The sequence below is a fragment of the Aulonocara stuartgranti genome (assembly GCF_965226115.1).
Source record: "Aulonocara stuartgranti genome assembly, chromosome: 23".
Classification (NCBI taxonomy): Eukaryota; Metazoa; Chordata; class Actinopteri; order Cichliformes; family Cichlidae; genus Aulonocara; species Aulonocara stuartgranti.
Genome location: NC_138958.1, coordinates 6,929,460 through 6,953,858, shown reverse-complemented (window position 1 = coordinate 6,953,858; position 24,399 = coordinate 6,929,460). Strand labels below are relative to the sequence as shown.

Sequence of the window (24,399 nt, the reverse complement as noted above, 5' to 3'; positions counted from 1 at the left end):
GAGGTCACACTTTGTTTTTGGGATAACACACACACACAGCTGATTAGAATTAGAGGGAAAGGGTGAGAACAGAAGAAAAAGTTTACAAGTGCTTTTCAACTCAGCAGTGAGTTGGGGAGAAGAGGAGGAAGAGAGAAATCCTAAAGGCTTAACCGCTATAGCTTCTTGTCTGAGAGTATGTCAGGGATAACGGCGGTTAGTCATGCACAAATCCATACTGCCTGGAACACGCAGACAGAAGCATGAGTAGAGAAGCTGTGGTTTGCATACACAGGCACTTTGTATATGTTTACTTGCAGCAAAACTTGTACGAGGTGGAAAGAAATAAATAGTCATGGCAAGAAGGCAGAAATTCAATCACAAATCAGGGAGAAAATTCTTCCAAAATGGTCAAGTAAGATCTTTTAAACATTACAGCTTAAACATGTATGAATAACACATTCAAGTAAATCACAATGGTGACAAAAAGCAAGTTAAGTCCAACTTAGAGTAAACCTGGAGTGACCATTTTGCACCAGTAGTGCCACGAATCATTTCTATCTGCCTGCTTTGGTCTCCGACTCTCACATCCAGCTGTTCTCTACAGGAAGAAGCTCCGAAACCCCAGCAGCATTACAATCAGCTTTTCTCGTTGCTACAGGGAAAAGCAAAAGGAGGGGAACTTCAAGCTGTAATTAAGGATGAAGAGGTCAAAGCAGTCCTGGACTCAGCAAAACACCTGAATTCAAACAGGCCTTGTCTCTTTGCTCCCTTATACAAAAACCACACAGGTCATTGTTAAGGATGGGACATTTAATCAGCAGCTCTGCCATTTTCTTTTTCAGTCTTTTCTTTTCTTTATCACTTATGACATCAGAGGTAGGCTGGGCGACTAAAAAATAAATAAATAAATAAAATAAAGGAGGGAGGAAAGAAAAAAAAAAAAAAAAAAAAAGCAATCTTCAACACCCACACCCTCATCCCCCTTCTCCTCCCTTCTCTTCCTTCTTCCCCTCCCTCTTCTAGTCTCCCCCATGCTTTGTGAAAAACTCAAGGCATCAGTGGTGAGAGCTCAGTCTGTTGAAGTGGCCGGCTTTTGAACCATACCCCAGTCTGAGCACCAGGAAAGTTCACAGGGAGCTTCGGGAAGTAGGGCCTTGACTAAAGCCTTGCATTGTGATTTATTGCTACAGAACAGGAGGAGTGAGTAGAGGAGAGAACCTCTGAAGACTTGGACAAAGAGAGAGACAGAGACATGAGTCCTGCGCACTGCAGCCCGGTGAAGACAGAATATAATATACACGTGACACCATAACTGCAGGAAAACATCCATCTCACTACTGGTAACAAAAAGGTAAACGCTGCTCGAGTTTTATTCTGTTTTCAATTTTGATTTTGGAATCAGTGAGTGTGTGTGTCTGTCAGCAAGATGGTGTTTTGTGTGTGTCTGGGCAGCTGTGAGAGCTCTGGCTGAGAGGTTGGAGAGGTTAGGACGTTTCGTGACTGGAGGTTACATCTGCAGACAGAAACATTTAGCAACGCTTCTTTGGCTATCCCCTGGAGTCTGACTGAGAAATACTGTGTACAGCATACTGAGAAGTGTATCGTGTATACATTTAACATATGTAATGTATATGAGGCCAACAAAGAAATCTGGAGAATTTATGAATTTATGATCCTAGTTGTATTAAGGAAGGGCAAAAACAACTGAATTCAGAGAGTACAACTTTTTCTGGTGTGCAGGGCCATGATTTACATCAGTTTAGGGCTGCTCAATTAATCGAATTTTAATCACGATTACGATCTGGGCTTTCAACGATCATTAAAAATGACTGAGCCGATTATTAGCCCCTCCCTCATTTATCCGCGACACCTTAAAGGCCGGTCCGTGAAAATATTGTCGGGCGCAAAAAAGGTTGGAGACCGCTGATTAAGAGGACCCGAGGGAAGCCCGGAAAGCTAAGCAGAAGTTATTTGGAGAGGAGAGTGACTGCCGCTGGTTGAAAAGAGAGGTAAAAAAAACTTCAGTGGTGTTGCACACTATTTTATATTATTTTTTAAAGTCATTGTTAACCCTTTAAAGCCGGTCAGAGCAGCACGCTCAGTGTTGTGTAACTATTTTTAAATCCCTGTAGAACCGGAACCGTGTAAGCTAGCGCAATAATTTGTTTTGCATATGAAACCGGAGGAGTTGTACTTACATCTGATGCCATCAGCTTGTCCTCGGTCACAGTTTCCTTCCACATAAAGCTTTGCAAAAATCGCATAAAAAGCGCTTGCAGGAACAAAAACATAATATTCCAGAAACACGCTTTGCCGTTCCTATCAGCTGTTCGTAACACTTCCCACAGTGAAACAGACGTCAGCGCGAACTGTATGTCCGCCATTTCCTGGCCGAAACCGGAAGTGACGTCATTTTCGCGGAAATTGTAGTTTTTTGCTTGTAGGCCTTAAAAGCCTATACTGGTCATGTTTGACCTTTCTGAATAGTTGCTGGGATGCTTAGAACTCAAATTGCACTGCTGGAAATAGTTTATTTTGATGCACATGCTGTTTTCTTTGCAAATTTGCATCATAGGATTGTTTTTTCGTTTTTCCTGCAGTATATAAAAATTGGTGTATCTCCAAAATAAAACTATGAAGACACTCAAAATAAATTTCCTGTTGTTGTAAACTATTTTTTGCAACTTTTTTGTATTTAAAGTTTTGAGGGATAAACCTCTTAAATTTCTCCAAGTAGAAATATATGTAAACAAAACAAAAACGATTTTCAATTTTTTTGTAGTTTATTGCACTTTTTTGCAATTAATGTAGTTACTATGGACTTAATGCATACATATTATTAAAATATGGGCTATAACAGTTGCATAGCAAATTGAAATGCTCCCACAAACGGCACTACAACATGTAAAAAAAATAATATGAGCTCTGGCGGACTTGGTTCTATAGTAGGTCTTAAAGGGTTAAATAAATATCGTCAAATAATCGCGATCTCAATTTCAGTGAAAATAATCGTGATTATCATTTTTGCCATAATCGAGCAGCCCTACATCAGTTATGTAAAATGATTTTAAAAAATATACAGTCAATGAGTTGTTTCATCTAGATGTGAGAATGGAGAAACATCTAACATCTTAAAGTTGCTCTGAAAATGACATTAAACCTTACCTGAGGAGAAAGAAAAAGCCAGAGAGAAGACAAAAAAAAGAAAACTGGGACATTCCAGCAAAACACTTGAGGGAGAGTGATCAGCTCAGATGGAGAGATTTGAGCTCTGCTCCTAGGCCTGTTTATTTTTTCTTGGCTTTTGGTTTCCTAATACAGTCTGAACCTGGCTGCTAACAGGGGTACGGGGATGTAGCCGAGTTAACCTGGTGGAAATCGGGATTAGGCCAATAAGTTCCATCTGTACATTCAGACGTGGTGAGATCTCATCTCACCTCACAGCCCCTTTTGGAAGGCTTAAAAGTGAGCAGATTCTATGACAGTTTATAAGCTCCCCGTTCAGGGTCGTGTTAAGGGAAAAGATAAAAATGCAGTGTAAGCCAACCTTAACCACATCCTCTATCAAATACACCCCATGGACATAAGACACTTCAGTCCCAACCTTGTCATGATGGCAAAAGCTTTGAACACTAATAACATCAATATGGTGCTCTTCCATATCAGCAACTCACAATTATCTTCAAATGTTTTTGCTTACATCCTGGTCTGTTGGTGGTATCTGTGGAAACATTCTGCTCGCTACAAAGCCACATCTGTGAATGCTGTAAAGGTCCGTGAGAGACACGCAGACCTTCAAAAAGCCAGTGTTTGAAGTAAAAAGCAAAATGAGCGATGGCGAAAAGGAAAGAAAACACTGCACGAGCATGCTCATTTTTCCGCTTAGAGTAATAAATCATAATATCGATACCTCTAATAATTCAGGCTGGAAAAATAAGTGGGAGAAAAAAAAAGATAAAAAAAGATAAAGGGGAGGCAGGAACAGCTGTCTGAGAAATATCCAGAACATTCCGTGCTGAAGCACCAGCATTCGGCTCTACCTGAACCGTGACTGCACGAAGGACAGGCTTTAAAAACGGGTCATTACTTACAATCCACGCATAAACTAACCATACTCATAGCCTTCACCTTAAGAGTTTTAAATCACAGCAGAACATCTGTTTGATGTCTTTTCTATTTAAAGTTTGCAAAAGTCCCATGACAAGCCAGTCAGGCAGTGCGTGGCCCATCAGAGTCAGTTACCTGCAGCCCTCCCCACCAGTCCCTTCATAGACTATGCTGTAACTCAGCACGGGACTCATAACTCACCCAGCCAGCACCAACAAACAGCTGCGGTTTTTGGGCAGCAGGCATGCATCCAATCGTATCTTGCATTTTTAACCCGTGTCAATGCTAGTCTCAACTGATTTTATCTGCAAAACGCAGCCAATTAGAGAAGCGGACAAAGATAACATCCTGGATAAAGTCTTATCCAAAAACACTGCTCCTGCACTACTGTGTGCACATGTTAAACCCAACCACAGAACAACAACTCTGACACATTACATATCTCTTAAAACTCAAACCGACATTATGAGCCACACAAACTTTTAGACTTTATAAAGACATACAAAAACTAGTGGAGGATAAAGTCAAGGATAGTCACAGGAAAGTTTGTTTGAACTGTGAAGCTCATTAATGAGAGCTTGGACACAGCTGAACAGACTGGTCACCGTAGGGAGGAAGAGGTCAGCCAGGAGGTCAGGGTAAATAGACGGGTGAAGTGGAGGCATGTAACTAAGTAGAGCCAGTGGACAACAAGCGTGTAATGCAGTGTGCAAATTTATGTGTTCTTCCTTGTTGATTTAGCTAATAGAAAGCATGTGAAGTCTGAGGTTTGAGTTTAAGGCTAGGTGTGACTCAGAAGAGAAATAAAAACCGAGGAAAAGTATGCACGAGTGGCCAAAGAATGTACTAAATCAGAAATTTTAAACCATCCAGCCAAACAAACATTCATATAAATTCTTTTTTTTAAAAAATATTTTCCCCCCTCCTTGCTCTCCTGGATCGCCTGACCTTCCTGAAAGTAATTTTTGCTGCACAAAACCTGAAGCAGCAATCCAGATATTCATTTATTTATCAGTTATCAACCAAAGAGCACGCCAAGGTGAAGCTACAGCTAATCTATCAACCTAGCTAGGTTAATTTTAAATTAATTTTCACCAAGAAACTGGGATTGTTGTGGAGGGTTACATCAATAAACATAAAAGACACAAAATTAATACCAACCTATCGGTGGAGCACACACAGAACAGTCCCAGTTTCTCACGTGACCCATTGAGAAGACAAATTAGCCACGTCTGACTGAGAAAAATACACTATACAAAGGAAGATGCAAGTTTATGGTGTCATCAGTTGGTTTTTTCATGCACAAAAATGAATAATGCCAAAGATGTGTGTGTGTGTCGTCTATTCTATAGGAGGGGAAGCAAGAGGAAGAGTGTCATGTAATAATGACAGTGTTGGAAATCTCAGTCATTACATTAAGCACAGCACAGACAAAAGGATGACCCTGAGTTTCTGTGCATTTAAGTGCATGTTATGAACGCAGAGTAAGACGGGAAACCCGCTTTCCACAAAGACCAATTGATTTCGGGCGGATGAGTGGGTGGGGGCAAAGTAGAGGAAGGGTGGGACTGTACCCTAATCTACAAATAGACCTCTGACCCCAACAACAGTCTCAGCCCACATGTTTATAGAGTTTCCCCTACAGAAGAAGGAAAACAGATGGGGGGGCCCGTAGGGCCTCAGGTAGCATCATCAAGGATGACAGTTTAGTAGCTAGAAAAGCAGGAGGTTGAAATAACTTGTTAGTAAGGGTTGGTTTTATTAAAAATACAGGCCACCATCAACTTAATATTCAAGTTATGTTTAGTGATTGCCTTAAGTTCCAGTAAAAACCTCCAGTATCCGTTTGTGGCTCAGGTTTTCTAATAAAAAGAAAATCCTACTGTAATTCTTTGCATCTGCCCTCATTTCCCTTTTAGTTTTACACCATGAACTGATATAAAACATTCCCATTACTTACTGTACCGCAATGTAATTTGTATTCCATTTTAGAAGCGGCATTTAAAGTTTCTTCAGTTTTGATGAGGCTTTTACGAGTTTTGTGTTTTTAGCACTCCTGTGTGAATGCTGGGGTTTTTTTGGTTTGTTTTTCTTCTCATTAACTGCTTCATAATGTCAGCGCTTTTACTACATCCCCACTCATGCCGAGTTATCCTCCCAAAGCCTTTTATTTACTCACATTTTCATTCTATCCTTCATCAAAAGCAAGTTAGATCGTTTCTTTGTTGGCCGTTCTGCGTACACTTCTGTAACCTACTGTTTCAGCAAGCGCAGGAAAAGTTTGACTTTGAGTTACTCATGTAACTCAGCTGTCTGATGTCATGAACAGAAAAAAAGCTGCTGCTGTTGTTGTTGCTGTTTCCACGTTGTTCCTTGAATGAGAATAAACTTCTTTCCTTCACTCATCCCTATTTTCCCTATTTTGTTTTCACGTTCCCTTCTTTTTGTAACCAGTGATGAGGTGTTTGGAGGTATTTTGGACTTATTGTGGGAAAGTCTGAGGACCAGATGAGGGAGTGGAAGCAGAGGATTTTGGAGGCTGGGAAAAAACATTGACTTTGAAAATATAAATAAATTCTATCCAAGTCATTCTCTCCCACTGGCTGGACTGCAATCCATCAAGTGAGAGACTGACACATTAGAAACCCACCGTGGGCGCTGAAACAAACATGCTGCAGACTGATATTATACATATGTACAGGAGGTTACAAACTGAAGCAAAAACAAATATAAAGTTTCTCATTAAGGTATTAAGCTCCCATGTGCCACCAACACAGCTTTAAAGGCACCACAGATTTAATTCTCCAACTCTATGAAACATTAAATGAGGGATAAACATCATTACCTTCATAGTTATCCCCTTGTATAGACTTTTAATACCGCTGCGTAACCCGTTGGCCTCTAAGGCCACAGCATGGTTTACATCAATCTTATACTCATACTTACATACATACTTTGGTGCTCTAAGGAAACAAGTAAACCCAAACATCTCCTCACTGCAAGGTTCAAGCACTTAGGCCTATACTTTTCTCCTGGTTTATGGAACATGTACTTCTCCACTGGCTGTGACTACAGTTAAACTACTTATGTAACCACTTGAGCAGACATCTGGATCAGGTCCGCCATCTTCACATGAAATCACAATCAACTGGCTCTTCTCAGAATTTCTGGACATAATATAGAGCAAGACTGTGTGTAAACAGCCTAACAAACAGCACACTTGTAATTTCACATCTAAGTTTCTCCACGCAGTTGTTCAGATCTTTCTTTTAATTTATCACTTGTCTTTTTGGCATTCCTTCTAAAGTACACACTATTACAAATATTTATTATAAACTGCCTGCATGGAGATTGTCATACACCTGTAGGTGTCTGGTTACAGGTGTATGACAATCTCCATGCAGGCAGTTTATAATAAATATTTGTAATAGTTTTCTTTAGGTGACAAATGAATATATGTTTTTTGCAATTATGCACGGTGAAACCCAAGGTTATAAGAGTGCCTGCCATATGGCCATCTCTGTGAAGTCAGCCTCAACAATCATTATGCTGTCTATCCGAATATTACAAGCTAATTTTTCCCTGCCAGGAGTAAAGTAAACAGATGTCTTACTTAATGACTTCTCTGATCATTTCCTCTCTTACAACAATGATAATATAATTATAACATCAGCCTCTACACGAACAATCTAAAGGTAGACGAAAGCCAGTTTCTCTCCAGAGGAAACTGGCTGTCATTGTGCTGTCAATGTAAATGTAGTAAGCCAAGACCAATTTGAAATGCAGTTAATTCAGCATGGCGCCAATTCTCATTTTGTAATTCGTAATTTTGTTTTTGTATAGTTTTTGTTTTTTTCATATATGGGCAAGTGCGGTGAACCCCTTTATGTTTTTTTTATCATTTACAAAATGACTAAAAAACATAAAACAAAATATAGTGCCACTACAGCTGAAGTGCAGAATTTGCATTTATAATAGTGTAATGGTTCATACAGTGGAATGACTGTGGATTGAAAATAAATTAACCCACAGCACAGACAGGGGCATACAAAAAGAGACATGCCGACAGGGGAGTGAGATACTGTAAGATAGATAAGGAAGTGCATACCCTGCATGACAGAGGTGCATGAGATCATACTACTGCCAAAAAGATGGAGGAAAAAAGAAAAGGCATGCAGAGGTGACCGTTTGTCAGTCCTTCACTGGTTTCAAATGGACTACACAATTTTTTGCTAGTAAAGCAGCACCAACAAAAAAATAAATCCTATTTATATTAAAAGTAGAAAATTGGTTTAAATGTTTCTTATTTGGTATACTACTTACAGTCTAATTCTCCCATGTGCTTTTAGTTAACTGTAACTGAAAAGGGTGGAAGGAGCACTAAACAGAGGGAGCAAAGAGGAAGAAAAGCAATGAAAAAAGGGGGGGAAAGTCGAGAGGATGGGGCTTTCACATTGAAAGAAAGTGCCAGAGAATTCTGTTAAGAATAAAAAGGAATGAGAGTAGTTTATGTATGAGAGGATTTGCCTCAGGTTACGTTCACGATGACTGACCTGAAAGGCAAAGAGGGGCCATGACCCATTTTCTACCACCATTACTTTCTTCCATCTTTAACCTCCTACTGTTTCTCAACCACCTGACAGTACATTCTAAGTGAAATAATACTTGCAGCCTACAACTTGCACATCAAGTTTGTGACCTTAAGCTAACTTGGTACTACACATTCTTGCTTCCTGACTCCAAAAACACAATGTTAATGTCCTGATGGCTGCATCCATCTTTTATACACAATGCAGAGCCTGAGGAGAAATCAAGGAGTGTGAACTCATGCATATATGGACAGATGTGTACTACTGCACAAGTATAAAAAGATACGTTACCAGATCTTCTTTAAACACAGGTGAGCTTTGTGTTTTTCTTTTAACAACCCTTACAGGCCTGAACCAATTTAGATGTTTTTTTTCTCCTTCTTACTCAAAAGGGCACTCTGCTTGTTCTGGTGAAACACTGTCAATGTTGTACCTTTACAACACACTACTGACCTCTCAGCATCTCCTGGAATGTCTTTGATATGCTACGTTTCCATGAAAAGAGACTAGGCCCCTCATACTCAGAACCACCACACAGAAGGAAATAAAATGAAGGTAGGAGCTGAGAGAGCAAAGGGATAGAAGAAAGGGACTGTAGGTAGGTGCTAAGGCAGGCAATAACTGATAGATGAGCTGTGATGTTACAGTTCTGTTCATGCCTCGTACGCTTTATGAATATGAAGACTTTCTGGAACTGATAAGTTTAAAAAGTCAGCCACAGTTTAGAAGAGAAGACACTTGAAGACTGATAGTGCTGATGCTGCTGGTAAAGACATTAGCAGCTCTCACCAAGGTCAGCAAGGATACAGTACCTGGTTACGCTGTCAGACACACAAGCTGCTGGAAAAACATACAACCATGAAAATGAATAACATCTCTGAGTAGTCATGCACACAGAGTATTCAATCATACAGACAGACACACAAACTTAAACATACCATTAAAAAGGTACACACGCACACATACACCCTGCAGATCTAGAGTACTAACTGTAATTCTGCCCCCTTTCAACATTGTTCCAAGTGACATAATTGCCAGAATTCCTGAAGAACCACAATGGCGTCATATGGGAGACACACAGCGCCTGAGTTTCAGGGTGGAGGGTAGGCCATAATGATGTGGCATAGAGAAAAGACTGACTGTGAAGAGTGATGGAGGGGATTAGGAGGGATAGAAAGTCTTGGCCTTGCATAGGACCAGGTCGGGTGTTAAATTGAGCAGTACATGAGACTGTGAGAGCGCTTTTTGTGTTTGTATGCTGATGAGAAACAGAACAAAAAAAAAAAAATCACAAGGGGAAACAGCTTTGCACATATTTTTGATTGATTTCTGACTTAATCTCACATCCATTAGTGACTGTCCTGCATGCATGTTTGGAAAATATAATTTAAATAAAATATAAATAGTACCTCTTACCCAACACCTGTGCTGGCATGTTTAACTGTGTCAAGGAAACTGCATTAGGGTCAATTTGTGGTTGGTGTGTTTCAGGTGAGGCCAGTGCAAGTAGCCAACCTAGTTACAAAGGACAGTAACATTATATCTAAGCTGTGGAAGTAGCAAGTCAGAAGCCAGGTATTTATATTTTAATGTCATGGTGGAACAACGTGGACTAGACTTTATATCTAAAAAAAAAATAAAATAAATAAAAATAAAAAAACTATACAGCCAAGTGGCACTGAATTTCCTACTGAGGTGCATGGCCACAACATTTTACACCCTCTTAAGGCTGGAGTACTCCCTCAATTGTATGCAAAAGGTTTTTACGCTATGCTAAAAAATGCCAGAAGCTTAGTGAGGTGCTTTTTAGCAGCCTGTGCTGCATGCTAACCACCGTTTCCTGTTGCTAAGAACTGAAAAATGCTCAGCTACGGATAAAATCTGTCTCATTACTGTCACTTGAAAATCACACTGGAGGACAGGTGAGACAAATACGGTAACGATACGATAACAATGGAGCAGATTATACTGCTCTGTTCTCAAACGACCCATGTCTGTAGCAGATGACATCTCCAGCATGGCACATTATTGTTAAAAAGCTTGTTGATACATTTAGCTTGATGTGGGTCTGCCATGTAAGCATCGATCAGCAAGAATCAGGTAACTGTAACACATTAGGTTGCCATTTTGTGTCATATCAATAAAAGTGTATCTGTTGTGGGGGAAAAGAAGCTAAGAAGAGACTGTGCTTTGCAAGTCCCAACTTAAAAATAAATGAAGTTGCCATCCATTTTCTGCTGCTTCCAGTATCTACAGTACAATCCAGAAACTGGAAGTTGATTCCTGTGGTCAACTTGCTGAGAAGTACCATAATTTCTAAAAAGGGTTCCTGATTCCTACAGTTGGGGGAAAATAACAAAACAAAACAAAAAAAAAAAAAAAAAAAAACATCTTTAAGTAGGATCTTATAGAAGCCGGGAGGATGGGAGTTTGCCAAGTCTCTGTCCTAGACTAAAGAAGATAAACTAAATTCAAGGGCAGGATGAAGATAAAGATAAATCAGCAACAGTTAGATATCATAGCTCCTTAATAGGGGGAAACCAAGAGAACCTCTGAATAATGGGGTGTCTGTCAGCAGGGGAACTAACTAAGACAGAAAGCAGACGTAAGCCAGTTGGCTGGACAGAAAATGTGTTCTCTCTTTGACTATTTCCACACAAATAACAGTCTGTGGGAGCAGTACGTGACAAATTCTCAACTGGATACTTTCCTAAACAATTAGATTGTCTGCTGATATCTTTTTTTAAGAAAGAAAAAAAAAAAGCTTCAAATACCATTTCATCAAAATACTATATCCCTCTGCTCTGGAAAAGCAAACAATTAACAGTCCTGGTGTTTTATTCATTGTACACAAAGAAAAAGCTGTTTCCTTAACTCCTAAGGTCGTGTGTTCTTTCAGGGAGGCCTGGAGGGAGTACCAGCAGCTGCCCATCTATCCATTCAGTCAGCCAGCAGCAATGCAAGGGCTGATGTGGCGTCTGTGCGCCTTGCTCTGCCTCTCCCTCTGGCAGGAAAGTTACTGCAGGAGCTCCAGGGAAGCCCGGAGGACCAAAGAGCCTTCTCTCCACAGGAGTAAAAGAGCTCCTCTGGATCCTGATGCCAAAAAATGCTCTTATACCTTCCTTGTACCTGAGCAGAGAATCACAGGTAGAAAATATGCTATTTTTCGAAAAGTACCCTTAGTACAATATGGTTGAACTAGTCTCTCTTTTGCTTCCCATTACATCAAAACAGCTTCTTATTAATCTCTTAAATCATATCTGTCATCAGGTCCAATCTGTGCCAGCACCACAGGCCCAGAGCCAGACAAGGAAAGAGTGACCCGTATGGAGATTGCAGATGTGCGGGATGTGCTCAACAAACAGCACCGTGAGATTGAGACGCTGCAGCTGGTGGTAGATGTGGATGGTAACTTGGTGAATGAGATGAAGCTGCTGCGGAAAGAGAGCAGGAACATGAACTCCAGGGTGACCCAACTATATATGCAGCTGCTACATGAGATCATCAGGAAGAGAGACAACTCCTTGGAGCTCGCCCAGCTGGAGAACCGTGTCCTCAATGTGACCTCAGAGATGATGCGACTGGCTTCAAGGTATAGGGAGCTAGAGGCCCGTTTTGCCACAATGGCCGGAGTGGTCAACAACCAGTCCATTCTCATATCTGTACTGGAGGAGCAGTGTATGAGGACGCTGGGACGCAGTGAGCTGCCTGCAGTTCCCCCTCTGGTGCAGGTGGTACCGCAGAATATACCAGTCAACAACCGTTTCACCAATGAGATACAGAGGGACAATAACAACAGGGAGTTCTCCCGTGGACCACGCATCAACCCACCTACAATAAGCCCTTTTGGGATTGACCCTCCACCACCGCAAGGAACGCTTACCTCTGATGGCAAGTACAAATTTAAAATAGCAGGCAAAGACTGAGGAATAACTGAGGACTGTAAAACAGTCAGGAATCTAATGACTTTTAGTAGGCTGACGCTGAGCAAAAGTAAGATGTCTTAAGTAACTGTCAGAAACTGTGCTAATTGTACACACAACTACTAAAGTATAATTAGCTAGGGATCGCAATTCAAAACCTAATTTCTCGCAACAGTTGGTACTGTTGAGGCACAGTTGGCTCATGCTTGGCATGCTACAGAGGCAGTGAAATCATACATTCCTATGATCCCACTTGGCTGCTTGTATTGGCAGCATGATACAGCGCATATGCACTAAATTAGTGGGATGGGGATTAGGCCTCTTTTAACAGCATTAAGAAGACTTGGTAAAATGGGAAAAAGATATATCTTCAATTGGATAAGTAAAGGGGCAGGGTATAGTTAAAGTACCCATCTACTGGATTTGCCCAACAAGTCTGAGAACCCTGCACTAAAATAACTAATCAGATAAAATCCTCTAAATAGACAATGCTCCTTTGTTCTTTTCTTCCAAAAAAAAGTTGACCATCCTGACATCTGAGAAAGATAATCGCCAATGTGAAACTAATTTGCAAGGTAGACTGCTACTTGGAAACGGCTCCTAAAACTTGGTCCGGGCGCTTGTATTTTGACTGGCGATTAAAGTATGGGGAAGAATGTTGAAAGGGGTTATACAAGCCCTTAAACGGTGAAACAGACAAAGGGGAAAGCAAAACAAAGCCTGTCTGAAAAAATGATGGGTCAGAACCAGACAAATTTAAGGGCCAAAATAAATGTATTTTTGACAGGGTCACAGTTTAACTACATTATCGTCATCATCATATCATCAAGTTTAAACCAATACATTTCACAGCTTATTTGTAAATTACCCTTTACTTTCAGTCATTTGGTATGCATGTCTATGGCGAATTATAAGGTAGGTGTGTGTGTATATATATATATATATATATATATATATATATATATATATATATATATATATATATATATATATATATATATATATATATATATATATATATATATATATATATATATAGAGCCTGAACATCCTCGGCTGGGCAAACTATATGAAAGCACCCAAAATTCACCTTAAAAAAAAAAGGTATCAGAATGAGAAAAAAACCCCAAAACAAACAAACAAAAAAACAAAAAACACCACATTTTTATATCAGGAAATATTTGAGAAAACATGCACCAATGCCATAAAACTGCATCTATGATATGGCAAAGCATCACCTATTCTGGGCTTTACATATGGCAGAGTTAAATAATGACATAAAATTCAGATGTACACTATTTTGGAAATAATTAAGTCAGTTTTTCTGTTTATGATCATTCGGGCGGCATAGTTAGACCTTAGCATTATGATATTTTTGCTTTGTTTAAAAGGCATCAGCTTACAGTCACTGTCCTGTCATTGCAAAAAAGGGGAAAAAAAAGAAGAAAAAATTTAAGTCTATACAAGAGTTAATGCCTATACAGTCATTTTAAATGTGCGTTAATCACAAGTGTCTGGTTTCTCATGAAAGCCCACATCAATCAGTGAAACACTGTTCTTCTTAAATCACAGACCTGTCGCCACCTCCACTGACATTCAAATAATGACATGCTTCTTTTAAGCTCAAAGAGCAGAGGAGCATATTTTAAAAGCCTCCACGCAGAAAAAAAATCTCCAAAGAAACACAAAGGTAGAAGACGGCACGAGGTGAGGAAGTGCCCGTGGGAGGTAAAATTGCAGAGACTGAACTTGTAAATGACAAGAAGACCGCGTATCCTTTTAACTACCTCTAGCTATGTGGAGTTCCTCATCTGCCTTACCAAGCTGTAACTGTCTGATTAGTTATCAGCCGATTAAAGTGTATTTGAACTGACATACATACTACAAACAGCATTCTGACCATATCCTGACCTTATCCATCAGCTGCTGTTTTCACTCCATTAGTGGTGCTCCTTCATGATCGAGATAAAAAGTTATAATAGGAAGATTTAATTTTGTTTTTTTCTATGGAGTTTTTATGGATGAGTTTTTGCAGCAGACAGGATAGATCTGAAACAAGGAGGGAAAAGTGTAAAACAGAAAGCCACCACAGGTCCTAGCAGCCCCTCTTCCATGTAGGTTCCATACAAGTATAAATACGCACCGCTTCACCACAGTTTGGTCTAGATGAACCAACTACTATGTATTATACTGGGTACCTATGTGCTTTCAGAGAGTCTACCACAGGCCTCTAGACTAGACAGACAGACCCAGCTTGTGTTGATACTGGTTTAATAAATATTCACAGAGAGAAAGAAGAAATGTGGCCGGTTTAGATTCAGCTGCTTCAGCTCAGCTCTGGTGCAGCGCCACCTCATAGCTTTGACTGAAGGTGGAATCTAGGTGAATATTAAATAACAGCTTTGGTGTGCAGATGAAAGCTTATGTAACTTCAGACTGTGGGATGTTTGGGTGGTCTGAGCAAAGATATTAATTCCCAGCTTTGTCTTCCCTTTTAATCTAGTTTATAATGACTTCTGTATGTTAACTACAAAGAGTGACATTTAAATCAGGACATAGTCAAGTCTTATTATTCAGAAGTTTCCAACTGTGTGCAAGTCAGATAATATGTGTTGTTTAATAATTAAATAAAGAAAAATGAAGATTCTGTAAGTTAGTCAAAGATATGGTAATACATGGCTTTTTAGTGCAAGTTACGGCTCATCTTAGTATCATGCGTACCCTTGTCCTCAAAATTATCACCTATTAAAATCACCACTTGGGTTTCTCAATATTAACAATATAATTTATATGCAGATTAAAATATCACAAATGAGTGTTCATCAATATTAATGTTCAAATAAGAACCGCTCATTTATCTTCCTCTTCTACATCATTTACAACACCAGGTCCCTTCAATGACTGCTACCAGGTGCGAAAGGCAGGCTACACCACCAGTGGTATGTACCTTCTTAAGGCAAACGGCAGTGACCGACTGATCCAAGCCTGGTGCGAGCATGGCCTCGACAATGGAGGATGGACAGTTATGCAAAGGAGGAAAGATGGCTCTGTTAACTTCTTCCGCAACTGGGAGAACTACAAGGTAAGTTTACGGAAAAGGAGATTAATGAAGTAACAGCAGGTCTAACAGGACATGTGATAAGAATTTGGCATTTCAAGGACACAAATGTACAATAACAGTAGGTTTAGGGCCACTAGCCAAGAATATGTAGCTTACCCTGCAGATGATCATAAAATCTATACTGAACCTATGATTGGCTAGTTGCTTATGCCAATGGCCCAAAAATAAAGTGACAGATAAAGAGACTCCGTATCACTCTTTTCACAAGTCCCACCTTCAAGAGAGCAATGCCAACAAAATTAGTAAGTTTGTGCAGCCCACCCCTTTCCTTAGCAGCCCAGTCTCTGAGGTTCATTTTAAGGTCACTAAGCAAGCACTTGTTCAAACAGTGTAAATAGCTTAGTGGTGGATTTCCTCACACTGAAACTGCAGCCAAGAACTGAATCCAGGGACAAATGTATGCAATAAGAGAGCCCCAAGGGCTGAGAGGGAAACGCAGCTCCCCTCTCAACCCCACTGGAAATGACCCCTGTTTCTCTACTTCCCATGTCTCAGCCTTATGAGATAAGATGACCTTTTTTCCTGTGTCATTTCTATCAAAATGCCTGACCTCCGTTTTCTCTGTATGTGATGAAGGCAAATTGCAGGAGTTCTCCTTGAGTCATAAAATTTGGATTCATGTATTAATACGGTCATGGTGATTGGATTAGAGACAGAAAACACTTGTGCAGTTCTCCACTTGCTGCATTCAACTCTCCATCTAAAACACTGCCAAATCATCGCTGGCTTTGCTGTTCAACAAATTTGTAGAGTGAGAAACCGCAGATCACAACCTTAACACATTATCATTTCAATGGGAAACAGATTTGATTTCAATTCACTTGATTGCAAGGAGAAAACTCATATAAACACAGCTCCCTGGCAAGAATTCATAATAACCTCACTCCATTTTAATGTTTGTGTTCTTTGGAAACGATTTGCCTTCACTGACCACAGAAGCAAAAGATCTATTCATTCACCATTTAGCTAAACCGCAGTATCCAGCTTACGTAAATTAGTGCTACACGTACAAAAGTAGTGACATTGAAATCACAAGTGAAACTGTCGTACTGTCATAATGTGGTGCCTGTCCCCTGCAGAAAGGCTTCGGTAACATAGATGGCGAACACTGGCTCGGCCTGGAAAACATCTACAATCTTACGAAACAGGGTGATTACAAGCTGATGATAGAGCTGGAAGACTGGACAGGAAAGAAGGTGTATGCCGAGTACAGCAGCTTTCATCTGGAGTCTGAGAAGGAGGGCTACCGGCTGAGGCTAGGCACCTACCAGGGCAATGCTGGTGACTCCTTTAGCAGTCACAACGGCAAACAGTTCACTACGCTCGATCGTGACAAGGACTCCTTCTCTGGTAGGGGGACATATTGGTTACATTAGTTTGAAATAATTCATGCATTACTCTGATCTTATTTTCTGAGCCTGGGTTCTTCTCTTCATTAGGTAACTGCGCCCACTTCCACAAGGGCGGCTGGTGGTACAATGCCTGCGGACAGACCAATCTGAATGGGGTGTGGTACAGCGGGGGAGTTTACCGCAGCAAGTTTCAGGATGGAATCTTCTGGGCAGACTACGGGGGCGGTTTCTACTCCCTAAAATCAGTCCGCCTCATGATGCGGCCAATTGACTAGGACAATGAACTGTGGTTCTTTCAGATGCATCTCAGTCTCCATCCTTATCGTTCTCTACCCATAAATAAATAAATCCCGTAAAGGCAGAAGCAGGAATCTCTGCCACATCTGAGGAAGAGGTAGCGACATGTTTATGGCCAACAGTCCACTCTGTGGCTAGTTAACATGAAGACTGATACCACCGCCTTCCCCAAGTAACTACTCTCCATCTATCAGTGTGGACAGTCTATGAAGTTCCCTGAGGCCTTTTAGTATGACTGTGTCCTATTTTACTCACTCTTCTTGAGATTAAGTATGTTATAAAGGGAAATTATTATTTACTACAGTGATGAGATTTCTTCTGAGCAGCTAATGGCGACTTATTGAAAGTGTTCCCCATAGGATGGGGCATTGAATAAACTGCGATGTTTAATCGTGGTAGCATGAAAATTAATGCAATCTAAAGTAGTGCTGAGAAGACCTGCCAAACAGTGAGAGGAAATAAATAGTTCACCTACTGTCTACCGTTTCTACTGGATTTCCTGGACTTCTGGGGCAACAACCGACCCCCAGCACCAAACCCACAAACCCACCGACTGAACAAGAACCTGTGCAACAATGTGCTTGTTCAATGTGCATATGGCTGAGACGGCTTTAGTATGTAAATATCTTTGGCTTTATTTGTGAAAGTTAATTTAAAAAGGTTGTGATTCTACTCAGGCCAAATGTTCACAATGTCATCACTCTGCCATTCTTTGTTATTTAACAGTGTATTTATATTTAATATAGTCATGGCATTGTTATATCTAGCCCTGTAACAATACAATTCTTTACACTTTTCTTATCCAGTGTAGAAATACATCAGTAGCACTTCAACACACACACACACACACACACACACACACACACACACAAGACAAAACTACCTGGAGTGGATATCTAGTTGACTTTAGGATGGACAAGTTGTGACATGAGCTACCAGCCATCAGAGAGGAATTAAATTCTTTCATAAACAATAAAATGTCTCACTTTTCACTACGCTTCTTGTTTTAATAAATAGCAAGACTTTCATAAAATCATTTCCCACACGAATACACTTGCAAATGTCACTGTGTAAAATATTAGCACAGCAATTTTATTTATAAAGGATGACAGCATCGCCTAAAATAAGCCACTATATTGGATCTGATTTAGTTGCAATCCAAGCTGTCATAGCAATGAATAAGATCAGGGAGACTTCCAAATTAAAGGAAGTGAACAGAAATTAGCTCTGACCACACACGGGGACTGCATTTACAAATTTACAGTAGGTCAGATGTGAGACAAGAATTGTCATTTATGTCCCCCTGTTTAGCCGGAGTTTTTCAGAGAACTTAATAAAGCAACATAAACTGCCATAACTAAACATCTTCTAATTTGGAGACAAGTCAACAAACTAGTATTGACCAGTCATCTTAAATTATGCCTCCACTAGACTCTTCTTTTAGAAGAACTGTAAGTCAGAGCAGACCGAAGCTTTGCGCTCTAAAGGTCCGGGGCAGATGAGAACTAGCCGTACTAGAGCCTGACACAGAGGACTGTAGGTTACAGGAATTGGTTATGAAAACCTCCCGGCCCCAACCCCGCTGGCAGGATTTTTGATGTGAGATATTTGACACTTTTAACTTGCTGTTTTCCATTACATTAGTTATTCCAAACGCTGATGCTCGTGTCCCACAGCTACCACTACTCAGCAACAGCAAGCTGGAGTTGGAGCACCACTGAGCTCAATTCTGGCATTCTGTAAAAATCTCTCTCCCCTAACAAGAGGCCAAAAACTGAAAATACACGCTACAGCATCGCATTAATAAAATTACACTGGGACTATCATAAATATTAACGAGCTCTTTATCAGTGACATCCTGTTCAGAGAAGTGTAGCACCAAGCTACACGAACACAAAGGATATTTTTAATCCGTTTGTGCAACCAAGCAGATCGCGGCCAACAGCTGTTGGTTCAATTGTGTAATTGAAATCGAAAACTTTATTATTTTTAGCGTTTAAAATCAGATGCAAATCAAATAGGTTTTATTTTCTTCCATGTGTACAGTACCTATGATCCTGTATTAGATATTAGATCACTTGTCGAGCAGTGTTTAGCAACACCAAAGACACTGGTGGCAAAGTTTTGCTACTGATATACTGCTTTTGCTAGACAAGGTGAAGGTGAAAGGACAGGAACTATTTTAAACTGCATGAATGGCTTTATTCCTAGAGTTAACCCATATGTTTCTATGGGCTCTTTGTCCCTACACGATTTGCTAGAGATCAAGGATGTGAGCTTAGACAGGAGGCAGCAATGTCTGCCAAACCTAATAGTAGGTCAGAGATCAGACTGTTGCGCATATACACAGTTCAGCACAAATGTGTCACTGTAGAGCCAACACATGGCTCTTTCTCCAGACCGTTTATTGCCAGTGATAGGCATCACACCCAAAAATAATGGAAATTGAGCACAGTCACAAACATGTCAAGAAGCCATTCAAATAAAGTTTAGGAAACAAAACCTTTTGGTAAGAAAAACAAACAAACAACAACAACAACATGGTAATTTCAGCCCTCTGTTCTAAGTTGGGACTTTAATTTACAGCAACACTCAAATTCAGCAGGTTCTGTGTTTAGACACCAGAGAGGTCAATATGCGAACATCAAGAGAAACCAAACACAAATTTATTCCTTAAGCACACCCAACACTTAGCTGGGAGTGATGCTCTGGAACAAGCACTGCGACTTTCAGTCTCCTGCTCATTCATTCCCGTTTTCTCCACCCTGGAGGAATCGGGAGAATTTACGATTAAGGGAAATGTGCAGGAGCAAGAAAGTGGCAATTTCTCTTTCTCTTGAGCGCCAGGTTGGCTCGATCCAGTCCTGAGGCAGCCAGTTAGTTGGTCACACATCCACAAGCATCATAGACAAGTTTATACTGTAAGGAAAGACCATGCAACTCCCACATATATGCCCTAGAAATCCCCACCCCAAGACAGAGCAACAAATGACGAATGACAAAAGCTTACCGAAAAGTAAGTTTCCTTTTGATTAACATATACACAATGACGACACAGTTTAGATGTGCATTTGTCTTATTGTTTTACAGACATCCATGATGGAGCAGTGTGGGAAAATGGGTCACCTAAACTTTCTTTAATGGCAAACAGACTCTTGCGCGCTGCGTATTTCCTTGTGTCTGTTTGTTTGTGCATACTTGAGTGTCCAAGTCTGAATCACACAGAGGTAGCTATGATACAAGGCTGATTGAAAGGGGGGGGACTGTGGTAGGTTTTAAAAAAGTTATTTAGCCAACCTGAAGTCAAAACAAGAACAAACAGTTCAGCTATAAAACCACACACATGGCATGAACGTTTTCCTTGCAACTCGTAAGGGATTCCTGTGTGATGTCATACCGTGGAGCCAGAGGGAAAAAGGAATATGAATGTTCAAGGGAAGGAAAAAAACAAAACCTTTTTAACGTGTCCTAGTGATTCATGTGTTTGTTCCTGCTAAAGGGAACTTTGATTTTTGATAAGAGAGCAGAAAATGTATGCTCAACATTCACCATTAAGCCAAAGGGAGGGGGGGGGGGAAATCAATGATGTGTTACAAAGATGCGAAAGCTTCTGAGGAAACAGACAGCTTACTGCTTACTGACTGACAAATGATTGTCGTAGTGACGTAAAGACAAACGCAGGAGGGAAGTTTGGCTTTTCAAACCCAGACGCTTGTCATTAAAGTAACCTTTAGCCCATAAAGATAAGAAGCTGAGTGCAAGGCATCTTAATGGATACTAAAAGTAAACTAGGGATTATTTATTTTTGTTTATTTTAGTGTTTTCCATTGAAATTTTTATAGACGATGATAAAAATCCCAAATATGTGAGTCACTAGAACCATTACGGCTACTTCTGCAGAGAAGGGCTAAATTATTGAGCAAGTTCAAAGTTATTTAGAAATGCATCTTCAATCCTTTTGGTTATATGGTACACACTGTGTCAAACAGAGGTGATTAAAAAATACTATTGCTAAATAAAAAGTTTTTAAAATGCACAACATCTAGTCTCCCATGGTGTAACAAACTATTGAGATACATAAGGTTTGATGTTACTCAAGAACATTACTCACACTCAAATGTTGGAATAAACCACCTTGCACCTGTTGTACAAGCAAATACAATAACTCTCTAGTCACCCATTTATTCCTCGCTTTATATCTACATGAATCAATTTTTAATTTACAGCATATGAGCAATTTGGATAAAACATGTGGTGTTGTGTTGAGTCAGCAAAAATGCTAAAATGGAAATCTGGACTTCCAACTGCCTTTTTTTTTTAATCCAAAGTTTATGGTTGGAAATAAAAGTGCTTTCAAAGCAAAAATCCTACATCGCATCAGCTTCTCTAGCTTAAACCAGACCAAAATTAACTTTTATTTCATCTTTTGCCATTGTTGATTTCTAGAAATCAAAATCAGGCAAAAGTGCTAAGCCTCATCATTTCTTTAGATTTTGAAAGGAAAATTGGAAATGGGTGTAGTGATTTTTTTTTTAAATGAGCAAACATAAGTGGAAATACAGTATAAAAAGACAAAAGGGGTTTTGTCTTCAAAAATCCGTATTTGGTATGACCAGTTTTATTCTTAAACACAGTCTGAACTCTTTTAGCTCAGCTTTCTGGTAATTTAAGTAGTCTTCAGGGATAGTTCTCCAGGCTTCCTAAAGGACTGTTGTACCTCTTGCGCGACCCCGTCGTACATACCGCAGATGATCTGAATGAAAGCTTTCAAGTTTGGATTCATCACTCCATCAGACCTGTTGCCACTGATTTTCAGTCCAGTTCATGTGTAATTTGGCATGCATCAGGCGTTTCTCCCCGTTTCTCTTTCTTAAGAATGGCTTCTTGACAGCCACCCATCCACTGAGACCATTACTAATGAGGCTTTGGCAAACAGTAAATGGATCGACTGAAGGGCCAGATGTACTCCACAGGTCCTGTGTCAGGTCTTTGCTGGATTTGTATTTCCTCATTTCATGACTTTCAAATACTGTTCATCTGCTGTTCATCTGAGATATACGTTTGACTAATAGCTCTTTGGATATCAGCTTTGGTGAATAAGATACTGTCAAATTGTTATCTTTAAGCACTTTTCTACAGGCAGTGTGTCACAGCAACACAAAATGTGTCCCCATCTCTTTATATATGTCCATCCCTTGGGTTGGATGCCTTTTTGTGCTTACAGGGTTCATAGCTCATTGGTTTTACCGGGGGGGGGAAAAAATCCATCTGAACATAGTCTGATAGCAATTTAACAAATTTTTCCTCCAACTACCATTTCTTCCTCAACACAAGAGAAAAAAAAAGCTTTATTTCTTGGAAGTAAAATATAAAGAAATGAGGGGGGGTGCAAGCTTTTTTGCACAGACCTATATTAGACTAAAACTTCACCTTTCGTAAGAAGGGGGGGGGGGGGGGGGTGCAGTAGTTACCCGCTATGCATGCATGTAGATTTGTGTCTGTTACCTAGGTATGGTATGCAAGAAACCATGCTCTGACTGCTGATGTAGTCTCTCAGGCGTTTATAGTTGTCTTCTTTGGACATCAGGTAATCAAGCCGGTCAAACGTTGCCTTGTCCTTACGATTAAGTAACTACACACGAAGACAGGGATAAGGAGGGAACAAATTAGGGCTAAGATGTACAAGTGGAAAGATTTTACCATAAAAATATTTTTAAAAGAACCTCCTGTGGTTTTGCAGACCAGAGTTCAAGAAATTTCCAGCATTACATCACAACATCATTATGTTATTATGTAACTTCTACATCTTCGCTGAGAACACTGACAGACATGTTTGTAAAACAGACACTGATTTAAAATTGAATAATGAATTCAAAATGTTCACCATCCATAAAGATCGTGTCAAGTTCGTGTACAGATACTTGGCATTTCACTGAGACGCTGACATCTTTCTAAAAGTAATCAGAGTTCAAGGGAAGTGTATTTGTTAACGTCTCATTTTCCTTGTGAAATTAAAGTTTCTGAAAGTTTTAACTCTTTTATTCATTACGCCATGTCACTTGTGCTACTTTTATTATTCTCCGTTTATGTGTCCAGTGTTTTGGTGCAGGCTTTGGGGAAATTCCTGCTTATTGACAGCACTCTACTAATAAACTTGTGACATCAAAGCACAGCAAATATTACTCACCGCCCAAGTTTTGGTTAGCCTGAAGATGGGAGCACTTTGTAACGCTGACACCACTGCCATTACCGCATGGAGGTTGTTCATGTCACACAGTTTCTGTGAGTAGTAGTAGAGTACATCAAACATACATGAAGTTGAATTGGTACAGCAAACATTCGTGTGGATAAAACAAAGTCATGTCCTGGGTGGACTTGTGTACCTTGGCAGTGCGAATATACAGACTCAGCACCTCGGCTCTGATCTTCAACGTCTGTGCATGGAGGATCTCTCGTACCACCCAGAAACTTGTCTAGAAAAGAAAAGAAAACAAACAAAAAAAAAAAATACTCACAAACAAGGACTACAAATGACCAAGTATTACAGAAAATCCCTTTCAAGTAGGGACAAAGGGTAGTTCTGCTTCACAAAATCTCCTGATTTTGAATCGAGAGCCAAGACTTGAAGACCTGTGTGACAACTCTTAATTAAAACGGTTATAAAGCAGAGCAGCAGAGCGCATGGCAAACTGCAGAAACGCTACATTAGTCAATTGGAAATGAGCTCTAGAGTAAAAGAAAGACCTTCAGAGAAAAATCCAGCTGATGCACAAGGGATACGCACGACAACTCCTGATACTTCAGCTAAGAAAGCAGGAGGAAACAGGGAATACGTGTCTTTAGAGTAGTTGGCTAGACCGAGAATGATGTCGGAAACCTGTCTCTTTAGGGAGAGCGCTGGCAAACCAGAGCTCTGATTACACATGCACGCAGACAGACAAGTCAGTGAATCAATCAGTGTTTAAGCTCCTGGGAGAAGAAGAGAATGGAAAGAGGAAAAGGGAGAAGAGTAAAAGAAGAAGAGGGGT

General features: G+C 40.1%; 2 protein-coding genes across 4 annotated transcripts in view; one reads left to right on the top strand and one right to left on the bottom strand.

Moving 5' to 3' along the window:
* The window catches only part of ralgps2 (Ral GEF with PH domain and SH3 binding motif 2), a 73,007-nt gene that overhangs the window by 12,760 nt on the left and 35,848 nt on the right, over positions 1-24,399 (bottom strand). For all 3 annotated transcript variants that reach the window (XM_082523737.1, XM_082523739.1, XM_082523738.1), the window contains exons 7-9: positions 23,755-23,844; positions 23,559-23,651; positions 22,877-23,003 (exon numbers count right to left, since the gene is read on the bottom strand). In XM_082523737.1, coding sequence (XP_082379863.1) covers positions 22,877-23,003; positions 23,559-23,651; positions 23,755-23,844 — 310 coding nt within the window. The remainder of the gene's footprint in view (positions 1-22,876; positions 23,004-23,558; positions 23,652-23,754; positions 23,845-24,399) is intronic.
* On the top strand, positions 1,007-18,363 carry angptl1a (angiopoietin-like 1a). The gene is made up of 6 exons (XM_082523740.1): positions 1,007-1,333; positions 11,578-11,825; positions 11,949-12,569; positions 15,490-15,683; positions 16,802-17,072; positions 17,162-18,363. The coding sequence occupies exons 2-6, from the start codon at positions 11,636-11,638 to the stop codon at positions 17,347-17,349; spliced, it is 1,464 nt and encodes a 487-aa protein (XP_082379866.1). The 5' UTR covers positions 1,007-1,333; positions 11,578-11,635; the 3' UTR covers positions 17,350-18,363.

Excerpts from the sequence above, each read along its gene's own strand:
- angptl1a (XM_082523740.1), top strand. The coding sequence starts at position 11,636 with ATGCAAGGGCTGATGTGGCGTCTGTGCGCCTTGCTCTGCCTCTCCCTC. Across the intron at positions 12,570-15,489 it reads AGGAACGCTTACCTCTGATG|GTCCCTTCAATGACTGCTAC; the intron begins GCAAGTACAAAT and ends TTACAACACCAG. Across the intron at positions 15,684-16,801 it reads GCAACTGGGAGAACTACAAG|AAAGGCTTCGGTAACATAGA; the intron begins GTAAGTTTACGG and ends TGTCCCCTGCAG.